General features: G+C 51.4%; 1 protein-coding gene across 1 annotated transcript in view; it reads left to right on the top strand.

The window, feature by feature from the left end:
* Nucleotides 1-15,421, top strand: part of LOC115391639 (kinesin-like protein KIF13B) — a 49,226-nt gene continuing 33,805 nt past the window's right edge. Inside the window, 3 exon segments of the mRNA XM_030095928.1 lie at nucleotides 1-561; nucleotides 7,755-7,848; nucleotides 14,933-14,945. Coding sequence (XP_029951788.1) covers nucleotides 492-561; nucleotides 7,755-7,848; nucleotides 14,933-14,945 — 177 coding nt within the window. The 5' untranslated portion in view covers nucleotides 1-491.

The following is a 15,421-nucleotide window of genomic DNA, read 5'->3' as shown; positions in this document are numbered from 1 at the left end:
GACGCGCAGGGCGGACACGGCGGAGCCGCTTCTCCGAGCCTCCGTGAGGCTTGTAGCCGCAGGATAACGGTGCCAGCCCCGGTATGAGCGGAGGTCGGGCCGCGGAGCCCCGGCCCGGTGCTGTCAGACGGGGACCAGGGCCCCGGAGCGGGTAACTCGCTGCCGCCGCCTCCCTCGGATCGGGGAAATCCTCCGGCCGGCCCGTTTTTTCCGGCCCCGCTCAGATCGTGTGTTTGTCAGTGTCAGAGCTCCGGGATCTGGTCCGGTTCGCCCCTCGCTCAGCCTTTGGGCCCGGTCCCGGTCCCGGCCTGGAGCATGACCCGTAGGACAGCTTCTTGGACCGTTTTTTCCGGGGACATGTCCGCTGGAGGGAACGCGGCGGAGAGCCGCTAACTGGCCGCCTGTCCGCCGCAGGAGCGTCTCCAGGACCGGGAGGGTTCGGGCCACATCCGCTGATTGACCGAGGATCCTCTACCGGAACCGGAGCCAGCATGGAGGAGCCCGGCCTGGACGACTCCAATGTCAAGGTGGCGGTCCGGGTCCGACCCATGAACCGCAGGGGTGAGGACTGACTGTCTGTCTCTCCTGTCTCTCTCTCTGCTGTCTCTCTCCTGTGTCTCTCTCCTGTGTGTCTCTCTCTGCTGTCTCTCTGTCTGCTGTCTCTCTCCTGTCTCTCTCTCTGCTGTCTCTCTCCTGTGTCTCTCTCTCTCTCTCTCTGCTGTCTCTCTCTGCTGTCTCTCTCTCTGCTGTCTCTCTCCTGTCTCTCTCTCTCTCTCTCTCTCTCTCTCTCTCCTGTCTCTCTCTCTCTCTCTCTCTCTCCTGTCTCTCTCTCTGCTGTCTCTCTCTCTGCTGTCTCTCTCCTGTGTCTGTCTCTCTCTCTCTCTCTCTCTGCTGTCTCTCTGCTGTCTCTCTCTCTGCTGTCTCTCTCTCTGCTGTCTCTCTCCTGTCTCTCTCTCTCTCTCTCTGCTGTCTCTCTCTGCTGTCTCTCTCTCTGCTGTCTCTCTCCTGTCTCTCTCTCTCTCTCTCTCTCTCTGCTGTCTCTCTCCTGTGCCTGTCTCTCTCCTGTGTCTCTCTCTCTCTGCTGTCTCTCTCCTGTGTCTCTCTCTCTCTGCTGTCTCTCTCCTGTGCCTGTCTCTCTCCTGTGTCTCTCTCTCTCTGCTGTCTCTCTCCTGTGTCTCTCTCTCTCTGCTGTCTCTCTCTCTGCTGTCTCTCTCCTGTGTCTGTCTCTCTCCTGTGTCTGTCTCTCTCTCTCTCTCTCTCTCTGCTGTCTCTCTCTCTGCTGTCTCTCTCCTGTCTCTCTCTCTCTCTCTGCTGTCTCTCTCTCTGCTGTCTCTCTCCTGTCTCTCTCTCTCTCTCTCTCTGCTGTCTCTCTCTCTGCTGTCTCTCTCCTGTGTCTCTCTCTCTCTGCTGTCTCTCTCCTGTGTGTCTCTCTCTCTGCTGTCTCTCTCCTGTGTCTCTCTCTCTCTGCTGTCTCTCTCTCTGCTGTCTCTCTCCTGTGTGTCTCTCTCTCCTCTCTCTCCTCTCTCTCTTCTGTCTCTCTCCTGTCCCTCTGTCCCTCTGCTGTCTCTGTCTCTCTCCCCTCTCTCTTCTGTCTGTCTCCTGTCTCTGTCTCCCTGCTGTCCCTCTGATGTCTCACTCTGTCATATGTTTCATGACATGTCCGTCTCACTGTAAACCGAGCAGCTCACATGAGAGGAGGAGCGGGAAGACTCGAGGTCTCTGCTGGTTAGAGGACACAGAGACACGAGACACAGTGAGCAGAAAGTGTCCAACCGATCTGCTCACTGTAGACCTGATGGATCCAGGTCCGGGTCCGGGTACAGGGAGACCACGGAGCTGCGAGCGGTGAAGGTCTACCAGCAGACCTCCCTGGTCCAAAGTCCTGAACCGGGAGCTGGTTCCACCTGACAGAAGCCTGTCTGTTAGAGAACCCAGGACCCTCCTGGAACAGGACCCAGTCCTCTCCCGGACCATCTGGGCCTCAAAGCTCTTTAATGATGTAGGAGTGGCGTCTTCTCTCCCCCGGTTCCTGTTAGAACTCGACTGCAGCATTTTGGATCAGCCGAAGACTGTTTGGTCCGATCTTGGTTCTCCGGAAAATAGAGAACCGTAATAATCTCCTGGAGGAACAAATGAAGGATTGAAATTTCAGAGTCACTCTGAGTCGACATGTTCTGATGTAGAGACTGTACCGGTGGAGACGGAGGCTCTGCAGACTGCTTTAATGTCCTGTTCTGTAGGGAACTGAGGCCGTCAGAAACGCAGTGATTGTTAAAGGAAAACTCCGGAGATTTTGGACCCACGCCCTATCCCGATCATTGACAAAGTGAGATAAGCTCATAAATACCTTTGATGTGTCTGTGCGTCCAGCGGCTGGATCCCAGCTGTTAGCATCGTAGTTAGCTTAGCTTAACTGCTGGAGGTGAAAAGGAGACCGAGCCGGACTGACGAAAGTGGACAAAATCCTCCTCCCTCCTTCAGCAGTAGCAGCCATAGACTCAGGCGCTGTGCTCCGGTATATCCTTCCGCGGAGCGCTGCCATGCGCAGGTCTGTGTATCAAAACCTTATTTTAACGGATTGAAAAGAAAACACGTCTTTTAGAATGCTTTTTATAACCATTGGGATTTACTTCAGGTGCTAACACGCCGTCCCCTGGACCACTGGAAGGAGGATTTTGTCCACTTTCGTCAGACCAGCTCTGACTCCCATTCACCTCCAGCAATTGAGCTAAGCTAACTACGATGCTAACAGCTGGGAACCAGCCACTGGACCTAGAGACACAAAAAAGGTATTTATGAGCTTATCTCACTGTGTCAATGATAGGGATAGGGCGTGGGTCCAAAATCTTTGGAGTATTCCTTTAAGAGCGATCTTAAAAGTGAAACATATTTGAGCTGCAGGTGGTTTTCACCCCATCACCACAAACAAACTGCCGCTGTGGATAGCTCGTGTGTGTACAGTGTCTGTACAGCGCTGCCATACGGCCGGCCAGCCGCCCGTCTGTCCACCTGCCCGCCCGCCCTTCACACTACCCCGTCCTCCCTGGAGTCCACACTGCTGCGTCCTCGCTTCCTGGTTTGAGAGGAACTCAGTTAACAATGTCACTCTGTGAGCGTGGTCAAATGCTTCGGTCAATTATCGCTCAGATTTTCTAGAGCTGCTCCCGGGAAAACAGACGACACTTCCTGGTCCACTGCCAGGTCATGTTTGTGCGGTGGGATGCCATGTGCTCCATGGGTGGGGGAGGGGTCGCATGTTTTCACTCGGATCGACTCCCTGGATCAGGATTTGTGTCCATGTGAAAACAGGAGTGTGGATTTGGTAATGAAGTGCGGCTAAGTCGGTCCATGTGTTACCGCTTCCCCCTCTGCACGTCGGTTCTCGGCTGCAGTGTCTTCTGGGTACCCTGCTCGCCGGCTCTTTGCTCATGTAAATCATGGGTAGGCTGGATCACATGGTGCGCCGGTGGATATTTGCATGAAGCATCCAGCCCCACTCATACCTGCTGGTCAAGCCGACCTTATTTTGACCTGTACTTGTTGTGCAGCAGCAGAAGAGAAAATCTGTTTCCATGTAGGGAAAGACATGAGCAGCTGATCACAGAGCTCACCGACCAGGATGTCTCATTCTCATTTCTCATCGTAGTCGTGACTTTAAAGGGATACTTCAACATTTTGGTAAATTGGCCCATTTAAGCACAATTCCTTAGTCATTAGAACAGCATACTTACTGTTTCTGTGAGGGCGAGCTGTTGTTTATTCAGAGGTGAGTCGGGGAAGGTTTTCGGGACGGACAAAATGGAGGTGGATGGTATTTTTGGTTCCCTTCGTCAAAGTCATCAAATACACAATCCAACAACCCCAAAACACTTTGGTGGACACGTTATAATCCACACATTCACTACGCTGTGGAACACCTACAAATAATATTGTAGCGTTACGACACTGAAGCAAATACTGGGAACTACTTTTTCTTTTGAAATCACTACGCCCAGACGCCATGTTCAGTAAGTAGTTCCGTCTTAGCAATCTTCGCATAAACAACTCAATCTGGTAATTTAGCATTAATGTTTCACAGCGTAGTGAATGTGTGGATTATAACGTGTCCACCAAAGTGTTTTGGGGTTGTTGGATTGTGTATTTGATGAGTTTGACGAGGGGGAAAAAAATACCATTCACTTCCATTGTGTCCGTCCCGAAAACCTTCCCCGACTCACCTCTGAATAAACAACAGCTCGCCCTCACAAAAACAGTGAGTAGGCTGTTCTAATGACTGAGGAATTGCGCTAAATGGGCCAATTTGCCAAAATGTTGAAGTATCGCTTTAAGGCTAATTAAGAGTATACCAATAAAAGCTTCATTAAAAACAAAATGACAGTTAAGAAATGAGCTCATTTTATTGATCGCAGACTCCAACAAATATTTCCTGATAACCCAACAGGATGAGGCCTCAGCAGCTGGGTTTACCGCCATGTTGCCTCCAGTTTTGCATAAATATAATTTCCTTCTGAAGTGCACTCTGTTCCAATAGTAAGGAAAACCTCTCTCTAGGGGCGTGCGATATATATCGTCTACAATAGTACCGGAAATGTTGTTTTCACAAGCAGTTTTACGTTATCGAGTTGCTTTAATACCCTGTTAGCATATTAGCTTAGCCACTCGTGTCTAGTGTATGCACTTCACCACTCAGTCCCTGCGTTTGCTTTCGCCAGCAGCAACACAACCAGCGTGAGCACCCTGCTGCTTTTAGAGACGCTCTCCGCAAAAGCAGCAGGCTGTTAGCTTAGCTGTTAGCCACCAGAGTGCCAGGGTTTTCTGTCATTGAGCTGTTAGCTTAGCTGTTAGCCACCAGAGTGCCAGGGTTTTCTGTCATTGAGCTGTTAGCTTAGCTGTTAGCCACCAGAGTGCCAGGGTTTTCTGTCATTGAGCTGTTAGCTTAGCTGTTAGCCACCAGAGTGCCAGGGTTTTCTGTCATTGAGCTGTTAGCTTAGCTGTTAGCCACCAGAGTGCCAGGGTTTTCTGTCATTGAGCTGTTAGCTTAGCTGTTAGCCACCAGAGTGCCAGGGTTTACTGTCAATGAGCTGTTAGCTTAGCTGTTAGCCACCAGAGTGCCAGGGTTTTCTGTCATTGAGCTGTTAGCTTAGCTGTTAGCCACCAGAGTGCCAGGGTTTACTGTCAATGAGCTGTTAGCTTAGCTGTTAGCCACCAGAGTGCCAGGGTTTACTGTCAATGAGCTGTTAGCTTAGCTGTTAGCCACCAGAGTGCCAGGGTTTACTGTCAGTGAGCTGTTAGCTTAGCTGTTAGCTACCGGTGTGAGGGATGCTGTGGCTGATGGCAGGGCCAGTGGTGCATTCAAGAGTCACTTTTCAGATCAGAAGGCTCGTTAAACAGTTCTCAGTGTGCAGTCGGTGCTTCTGTTTGTCTAACTTCAAAGAAGAAACATCCACAAAACTGTTGACAGGATGGAAAGGAGGAATATAGTTGGAGAGATTTTTTGTTTTATCATTTTCTCTGCGTTTCACATATTTGTGTCTTAAAGACCGTTTGTGTAACAAGCTGGTGATTAAAGACAGCAGCCACATGAACACCAGGCTGCTGCTGTGAGCTATTTCACAATTCAGCTTATTAATATGGACTTTCTTTATTTGTTTTTTGTTTGGCGAAGTACTTTTTAAACCACCACATTTCTTGAATCATTCTTGGCTGCAAAGTTTCTCTCAGAGGAGAGCGAACCTGAATGTTTCCTCATTTAAAGTCTCTGAGTTGGAGTTTGACTGAGTGTCTTGAATGCATATGTTTACAGAGATGAAGCTGCTGTTCTGAAACATGCTGTCCATCCATGGATGTCCTGATTAGCAAGAAGAAGATTAACTGCATGTTTTTGGGGAAAGAAATCACATTTAAAGAAGAGAAATGTATCGAGATGACGTTTTTGCCCATATCGTGCCGCCCCGCTCTCCCCTCTGGATCTGGCCTCATGTCAGCTGTGAGGACGAGCAGGACGGCCCGGCGGCGGCGCCGGGAGCTCCTTCGTGGCGTCGGTCACCACGGCTGGTGAAACGAACACCGAATGTCTCCATGAGTGTGTTTGGGCTGTGCGGGACATGGGGGAGCGCCGGGTTCCCGCTCACTCCTCCGCCGTCCTGCTGTGGTGATTCAGACCTGGAAAAAGTCATCAGGCGTCTTTTCGCTGGTATCCAGGCTGGAGGAGAGGCTGCTGGCCGGACAAAGGCAGGAAGGGAGTGAGTCGCACTGAGTGTTTGCTAACATTGCATAATGCTGCGCGTTCCCATGGCCGTGTGGCCTTCGGAGAACGGAGCAACCTCAGGCGGCGGCGATGGCAACGCGGCGGGCCAATCGTCTGCGCCGGCTGTGCCAAACCTCAGTGCTGGGCGCTGGAGAGAGCTCAGTGGAAAGAGTGAACTGCTTCTGGAGCCACGAACAACAATGGCTGCATTTATCCTTTCTGCCATGCTGCATCACTCTCTCCTGTCCTCCCAAGAGGAAGTGCAGCTGGAGCAGCAGGGGCTCATGGGTATTGTAGGCTCATTTTGGTGGTGGAGTCTGTGCTGGCTGGACCTGCTGATTTCCCTGACGGTGTCTGGGTGATCTGAACAGACGCTGTCCTGCTGTTTCTCTTTGAAGGAAGGGAATTCTAGAAACCTGGCAGTTTGGAGAGAATCGACAGACTGCACTGGATCTGCAGAAAGAATCAGCAGTCAGAAGAGGACCATCCCCCCTGATCGGTTTGGCTTCAGGAAGTCGTCACTGTCCATAAAGCACTACACACTGGGCCGGATCAGGGTCAGGGTGCCATGGAGGGTCAGGGTCAGGGTGCCATGGAGGGTCAGGGTCAGGGTGCCATGGAGGGTCAGGGTCAGGGTGCCATGGAGGGTCAGGGTCAGGGTGCCATGGAGGGTCAGAGTCAGGGTGCCATGCCGTGGAGGTTTATGGTCCTGTGGAGGGTTAGGTTAGAAAAAGGATGTGAGGGCCAATATCTGACAGGCTGATGTTGAAGACCTGGAGTCAGGAGTCATCTCTGGGTCTGACAGGAGGACCAGTTGGACCTGGAGGACCGGGAGTCAGGAGTCATCTCTGGGTCTGACAGGAGGACCAGTTGGACCTGGAGGACCTGGAGTCAGGAGTCATCTCTGGGTCTGACGGGAGGACCAGTTGGACCTGGAGGACCTGGAGTCAGGAGTCATCTCTGGGTCTGACAGGAGGACCAGTTGGACCTGGAGGACCAGGAGTCAGGAGTCATCTCTGGGTCTGACAGGAGGACCAGTTGGACCTGGAGGACCTGGAGTCAGGAGTCATCTCTGGGTCTGACAGGAGGACCTGGAGGACCAGTTGGACCTGGAGGACCTGGAGTCAGGAGTCATCTCTGGGTCTGACAGGAGGACCAGGAGCGACGAACCAACCTGGTTCATATTTGGAGCGTCTGTTTTCCCACAGACTGTTTGAACCTGTAACCAGCAGAACATGGAGCAGTGTGTCAGTGTTTGAGGAGCCCTCTGCCTTCGACCTTTGACCCCTGAATGACTGCAGCGCGAGGAGCACTCGTGCTCAGTGACTAATAGGTCAGCCAGTGTTTTCAGGCCGAGTGTTGCGTCATGTCACAAACATGTCGGGGTCGGAGCAGGGGCTTGGCCGGAGCCGGTCCTGCTGGACCCCAGGTCCAGCTCCCTGTGCGACTCGCCGTTCACCAGCTGATAGTCTGTGTGTCTGAACCCTGTGTGTTTTCTGATCCACAGAGAAGGAGCTGAACACTAAATGTGTTGTGGAAATGGTGAAGAATCAGACCATCCTCCACCCCGCCGGAACCAACCTGGGAAAAGCAGATTCCAGGTAAACGCTCCGTCCACAGCACTAATCCTGCTGCTCACTTTCTTTGTGGATGTAGTTTGGTGGTGCACACACTTGGTTTTTTTCTTTCTTTTAGTCAGAGTGCAGGAGGGCTGATCTATATATTGACTGCAAAACCCAGAAAGGTCTTCAGTCTGTCGGAGGTTTTGATTTACTCTGAATGCATCATCCACTGGCTGCAGGACCAGAGACTGCTGGAGCAGTGGGACCTGGCTGGACACCGACGTAGTCCGTGTTCGGCCCTCCATCCGACCCAGGACGACCCCTCCCTGGAGCTTTCACTAAATTATCTGGATCTAAGCAGTTTTGCAGGAAGTGGTTTGAGTGAAGACGTATCGCTTCCTGGTCCCACTGGTCTTAACGGAGCCCAGAGGGGGCCAGAGGTCGGAGGCAGCTGGTTGGTAGTTTGACTCCGTGCTGTAGGTGAAATTTACCAGCTCATTACTGCTAAGCAGCTTCCAGGACACACCTGGACACGCCCACCTGGGGAAAGCAGGGGGGGGCAGAGCAGTACTGCCCCCTTGTGGAAGTTGTGACAGTGTTCGGGGTCATATCCATCGCTTCTGATCATGAAGTGCAGGCCTGTCCGTTTCTTGACCTTCTTGTAGTAAATAAAGAAGTCAAGCTGTGGAGCGTTTGGCGGGACGCTGGCCGACCGCTGGATTTCAACTGGAACCAGGGATCCAGCCAGTGATTGGCGCCGAGTCTGCGTGCCGGGTTGAAACCTGGCGGCCTCTGCAGTGCGGTGGCAGTGTGGTGGCGTGCGGCTGTACGGGGAGCGTGTGACGCCGAGCAGGCTGAAACGCTGGCTAGCAGCTCCCGGCTCTCCGTCCTGGGGGAGCCAGCTGTGTGACGACCACTCCTCTTGTGACTGTGGGTGTGTCCGACGCCGACCGGCGTGAGAACACACGCCGCATCGGCCTGGAACTGCTTCCTCTCTCATCTCTGGCCTCTTCCGTTACTATGGCAACACAGAGGGAGGCTGCGCCGGGTCGCCGCCGGTGACCTTCCTTGAGAGAGCAGAAGACGGAAAAGGGAAGAAGGTCGTTTACTGGAGCATCTGTCCACCATAAACTTCCCCTGACGACATTTATGGAGGCCTGAACAAGAGTGCAGCGGCAGTTCCTCGATCCGGTTGTCAGTGCGGCGGGCTGGCGGGCTCGCCGCTCCCCTCGCTCCCCTCGCTCTCCTCACTCGCCCCTCACTGTTTGCATTGGTCTCTTTCTCCTCCGGCCTACAGCGACATTGTGTTTGCATTGCTGTCCTACCTCTTGCTTGGTAATTTAAGAGTAGTAAAGTCTGCAGCTGGTGATTGGGTGATGTGTGCAGTGAAGCTCGGCTGTGGCAGGAATCGAGTGTGTTGAAGCTGGGCTGTAGCAGGGGTCAGAGGTAATACACAGAATCACAGAATTTGCACTTCAGTAAAGCTCATTCTGAAGCACTGAGCAGCCAATACTTTTTTTTCAAACTAAAGTTATTAGGAATTAGTAATGGATTGCTTGTTAAACAAACAAATTAAGCAAGTAATTGGATTACTTTTGGAAGTACTAATCCCAACACCGCTGGTTGTCTGCTTCTGTTTGTTGCACTTTGAATGCTGACACTGTTGTAAATTGAAGCTCTGTCTGTCTGAGCTGTAAACTGGCTCCGTTGTGATGAGACGGGCGCCGGCGGAAGAACAAAGGCCTCAGACTGAGGCAGGATATCTGCTTTCCTGCAGTCCGAGCTGCAGGGAGGACGTCCAGCTCAGAGATCATGTGGTCTGTGGCCTGGAGACACAGATGGAGAAGGTTTTTCTGGACATCCACACCAAGTTAAAACACTTCTTTTGACTTGATGCTGATGTAGCGTGGAACTGTGACGGTGTGGATGAAGCCTGGTGTGGACTGTCGTCTGAGGGTGAGGCTGCAGGATTAAGTCACTTTTCTTTACCGAACAGTTTCCTGTCCAGCTGCAGCAGCACACTATTTCAATTCAAGAGAAGGCCATGGTCCAGTCCAGTGGGAGAGTGAGGGTGCAGAGGATGAGGAGAATCTGGCCAGAGCAGCATGCTCAAATGAACCAGAGGCATCGTCAAATTCAGACTACTGTTCCCGTCAGTTTCTGAAAATGACCATGTTTTAGTAGCAAGTGGTTGAGGCACATGTTCAGCAAACCGACAACCATGGATTCAGTTTAACAGGTTCTCCAACACAGAATGTTTCCAAGCATAGACTCCACCATCATCTGCATACAAGGAGAACATTTCTTCATCCAGATACTGAGTGGAGCCGCAGCATGAAGACGGAGAAATGGAACTGACAGCTTCACGCTACAGAAAGACGGCACCAACTAGTGGCCTGGCATGCAAACTGCAGCGTTTTCACGATTTCTCCCAGTTGTTGTGAAAAGCGACTGAGTTCTTCTGGAAGAGAGGAATGGAAAGTGGTGCTGCTTGGCGTCAAGTCGACCTACTGTAACCTGTTGTGAAATCTGGAGGTGTGGTGCAGCATGCATGTTCCAACACACTTTCTTTTTCAATCCAGAGCCTTTTCCAGACAGTTTTGGCTTATGACGCACCACCATCTCCATATATTTTTACAATTTATCAGTACTAACATTTCTCATGCCGTGTCTTCGTGATGCCATCACTTGGAACTCCATTCAGGGTGTAACTAGGTCAGTTTGCTCACCTTCCATCAAAATCTGTCTCATTTCATACAGTCAAGATTCACATTAAAAAAAAAAAACAAAACGTTGAGTTGGAAGAGGAGCTGATCCACTTCAGCTATAACTGCTCCTCTTCACTTTTCTACATTTTTTAAGCTGATTTTTCTCTGTGACCTGCGTTTCTTTTAGGAATTACACCAGTGTATGTATATCAAACTTTGATTTCTGGTTAGGATTCATATCTAATGTTACGCTCTCATACCGCCCCCACAATACTTCTCTCATTCATAAGTTCATTCACTACAGGATTGGTGAAATCCGGGCCTCCGTTCTCCTCTCCATTTTGTAATTCCTGCCTGAAAGACAGAATCAAACAATGCTGCAGCATTCCTCCTGTGAGCTGGGTGAAGTCACATTATGAGTCTCATCAAGACTCTGAAGTTCTTCTGGCTGCTGTCACACCATCGTAGTCTGGACTCGGTCCACCTGCATTTGGTTTGGTTTCTTCTTCGAGTGGCTCAAACCTCCTGGACAACTTCTTGTAGCTACAACAGCTGCTTGTTTTGGGGGAACACTGACCAGAGAGGAAGTAAAGCCTGACCAAGACACAAACTGCTCATTGATGGGTCCGGACCGTAAGTGGAAGTCCCGCCCGGGCAGCCAGTTAGCAACTAGCGGCTAACCACAAGAAAGTACAATATGTGTGCTTCTTCCTGATTCACACCGTTGGCTTTGTTGACTTCCCAAAATGCATTGTGCTCCACGTCACGTCCTCTTGCTACAGCCGCTCGAAAGTCTGCTTGTAAGGGAAGTGAGACCCAGGGTTTCAAGGGGACCAGAGGTCACTTATTTGATCTGGATCAGAGTTCAGGGGAGCTTTAATACATGACCACACAAAGTCCCTGAAGTGAACTCTGGTCCCGATCAAACAGGACTCTGGAAGGCTGCTTTCACACCAGAATAGTCCGGCACTCGGTTCTCTCGGTGCGGCGCCGAGACGTTCCCCTCTTCCTTTGGTCTGGTTTGCTTTCATACTGCACTTTTGAGAGCGGAGCCCTGACGAACCAAACGCACGCACAACACTGTGCAATTACAGCAGCTGCTCCTTTGGGGGCGCTGTCGGCCAAAATGAACACTGACCAGACAGGCAGAGGAAGAAATCTGTCTCGTTTGATTGGTGCAGGCCAAAACCTTAAGCCCCGCCCCCATCTGCTGGGTCACGGCTAGCAGCTACGGCTAACCACAAACAACCGTGATTTATAGTCTTCTGACCATCCTTCAGCGAGGGCCTGCTCTTCCTCACCACTCCATGTCTGACCTCTGACCTCCAGACAGTTTCTTTTTCTTTGTGCGTCCGCTTCTCCTGACTTCTTTATTTTGCTACCCAAATGAATTGTGGTCCACGTCACGTCCTCTCACTGCAGCTGATCGGTAGTCCACTCCAAGACCGGCAAATTCAAGGGGTCCAGAGTTCGCCTGAAAGATCCGGATCTTGTATCAGGGGAGCTTTCACACATGAGGATTTTCCCAGAAAGTCCTGATTTGGTCTTTAATCTGGATTTTACAGGGCTCTCGTGAAAAGGCCCTAAATCCCTGAAGTGATCTCTGATCGGGAAACCAAACCAAACCCAGTGAGGGGACAGGTGGTTCTCGGCCCTTTTCTACTGAGGAAGCTTTGGTAGCTCCTCAGGGGCTGTCTTCTGCTGGGACTGTTCTCAGGAAGGTCTGGAAGCCCTCCCCGGTTCCTGGTGAGCCCGGGGGCTCTGGGCTTCATTGTGTTTGGGCGTGGCCCTTCTGGGTTTGCAGCAGGGCCTGTCCTCTCCTGTCTGCGATCAGCTGCATGGCGGCCGGAGGGTGTTGGACTGCTGAACCTGGACTCCTCCTGCCAGGGGAAGCGGCAGCATTGCAGCACTCTGACCTGTGAGTGTAGCAGTGATCACATGATGCTGTGTTCAGCCTGAAGCCTCTGGGACTGACTACAACATTGATTTCTGTCCCAACCCGGCCACAAGTCTGCAGCTCACAGACCCGTCGAGGCCAGTTCTCAGACTTGCGAGGTTAAACAGCTGATATTACTCAGTTGATAGACCTGTCTGCGTTCTAAGTTGATCAATAGAGGAAGAATCAACCTGAAACACACTGAAACCTTTCAGATGGCACCTCAGGTGGAAGCCACACACATCCTGGCAGATAAACAGTGTTTGTTTTGGAACACATCGTCTAAAGCGGCGAGGAACTTATTTATTGACTGTACTGTTTTTCCAGGATTTCTAGAATTTCTGAGAATTGTGAAACAGTCGTGCTTTCATAACAATGTAAAATCCTTGCATTTTTTGCATTTACACCAAAGTCGATGGACTTCCATCATATAAAGTGCCACATTAATAAGGGTCACTTAATATAACACATATAGTGGCGGGACTCCAGCTGTAATTAGTGTTTGAAATGTGGATAAAGAACTATTGACATACAGTAGAGATCCAGTGGATGGAGTGGCGGCCCAATACAGCTATATAAAAGATGAATGAATCCTTCAGTTCCATTTGGATTCAAAGGCTTCATCTGGATCTATTTCAGATGGAGAGAATCAGTTGGTAACTGCTCTGTTAACACACATCCAAAGGTGGTGCTGGGTGTAGACATGGGTACTGGTCACATCTGAATCAATACAGTACCATTTCCTGGTACCTGGGAATCAGTACCGGTACTCAGCGGTACCAATTTCTGGTGCTCTTGTGTGTTCTTGTGGTAATAAATGTTAATTTGTCGGTGGCAGCAGACCAGCCGCTAGCAGATGCTATGCTAGCGTGCTAACGGTGCCGAATGCAGGAGTTGTAGTGGCAGATCTGAAGCCGTGTGGAACACTGCACTCCTCAGCCTGGTTCTTCACCAGGAGCTCCCTCAGATTAGAAGTATTCCCTCCGCAGCGAGTGTAATCTGCCTTGCTTTCTGGAAAGTAGAGCCATAATTTGGAGCGTTCTGTCAGTCATACCGCTCTGTTGACCGAAAGTCTGCTGATGCCACAATGCTCGTGCGCCTGCAGCGGTGCGTTCATGTCCGACTCGGAAAATTGCCAGCTCTTCCACTCCGTCACAGTCACAAAGATGCATTCAAAACATGGCACTGTTTGATTTTACTTGGACCGGCAGGATCAGCAGGATGATTATTTCTTACAGCATACTGCTAAACAACTCTATTAACTGGACTACAAATGTGGGACCTGGTTCCACCCGGATTTAACCTGTCAGGTGATGAGATCACATGCGGTGAGTCCTAAAGACAAGTGTGAACAGGCACCAAACCACTTCCCGAGGTGATCTGAGATTCTGGGCCTTATAGTGGTCTGGAGGTCTTCAGAGACTCAGGGGCCTTATCATGGTCTGGATGGCTCAAAGATGCTCTCTGGACCATTTAGTCTTTCAGCAGAAGTGAGGTAGAGGCAGTAATACGATCCCGATACCTGATACCGAGGCAGCAGTCTGTTTGAAGACTCAGCATCCGGGATATGATCCCCTGAAACTCTTCATGTCAGCTGTGAGGGGGTTCCTGAAGTCTTCGGAAGCTGCAGGCCCTGACCTGGTCTGGCTTACAAAAAAAGGTCATGTGATAACAATGCCTTTTATTTTTTAATTGGTTGTTGCGCTATTTCAGCCCGCCCCTTTCCTTTTTTGATTGACAGGTAAGTAACAGGCTTGCAGACGTGTTTGATTCCTCCCGGTTCCACAGCAGCGGCGCACCAGACAAATTTACTGGTATTTTTTTTTCAGCGTGAGAAGTACAATGTGTGGCGTGACAAGAGGCCGAAATGCGTGACTGTCACGCTCAATGCGTGAGATTTGAGAGCCCTGCCAGTTTGCACGGGGCCGACTCGGTCAGGGCGGTGTGACCGGCTGGAGGTGGTGAATGTGCAGCTGCTGAGCGCTGCGTCCAGCCTTTGGCGTTCAGGAGAGCGGGTGGAGGACGAGCGAGCCTTACAGTGGAGACGGGGAGGGGAGGGGCCTCGGTGCGGAGCGGCCATGCATGAAGTCATTTTTTAAATGGCGACGGGAGCGGAGGAGAAGCTGCCGAGGAGCAGACCCATCCAAGTGAAGGAGGAGCGAGGAGGCGGGCCCGCCGCTCTGCCGACCGCCTCTTCCTCCGCTCTCATTGGTCAGAGCCGGCCCCCCTCCTCATCAGCGGCCGGCATCGTCTGCGGGCTGCAAAGCCTCCATGACAGCTGTCAGTGCTGGAACGTCAACGCCTGCCATGCTGGGTTCATGGACAGAGCGGAGAAGCTCCCAGATGTGGAGATCAGCTGGTGTGTGCGCGCGTGCGCGTGAGTGTGTGTGCGTGAGAACGTCCATGTCTGCATGCTTTAATGTGCACTGAACGTTCTGTTTCTTTCCACATGTTGGTCTTCACACTCCGCCGTCATCAGGAGTCAGTCCAAGGTAACCACACACACACACACACACACACACACACACACACACACACACACACACACACACGGGCAGCAGCGGTTGGTTGATTCACCAAAAAACATAAGTCTTGATTGTTTTTAGGGTCTGAGGCAGAGCGAGACCTGATTGTAATGCAAGGAATTATGAAGGACCTGGAGCCCTGGAGGACTTTGAATTGTTACTGTTATTATTATTATAGTTATCATCATTATTATTATTATTATTGTTGTTTTTATGATTCCATAGCGCCCCCTTTAAACCTTGAGCTTTGTGAAGTCTGTGACACGTGGCGTCACCCACAGGGCCGTGCCATCGCATGTCGTTCAGTGTTCGTCAGAGAACGGCGCCACGGCCGCACGCTCAGAGATGGTCTAATGTAACGGCGTGGAGCTCCGTCCAGACACGCTCCCCTGTGATCACGAGCGTGGTCGTCACCGCTGGAAGTCCTCGGCGGACGCTGAGAG

Source organism: Salarias fasciatus, chromosome 1, assembly GCF_902148845.1.
Source record: "Salarias fasciatus chromosome 1, fSalaFa1.1, whole genome shotgun sequence".
Lineage (NCBI taxonomy): Eukaryota > Metazoa > Chordata > Actinopteri > Blenniiformes > Blenniidae > Salarias > Salarias fasciatus.
This window is presented reverse-complemented; position numbering and strand designations above follow the sequence as displayed.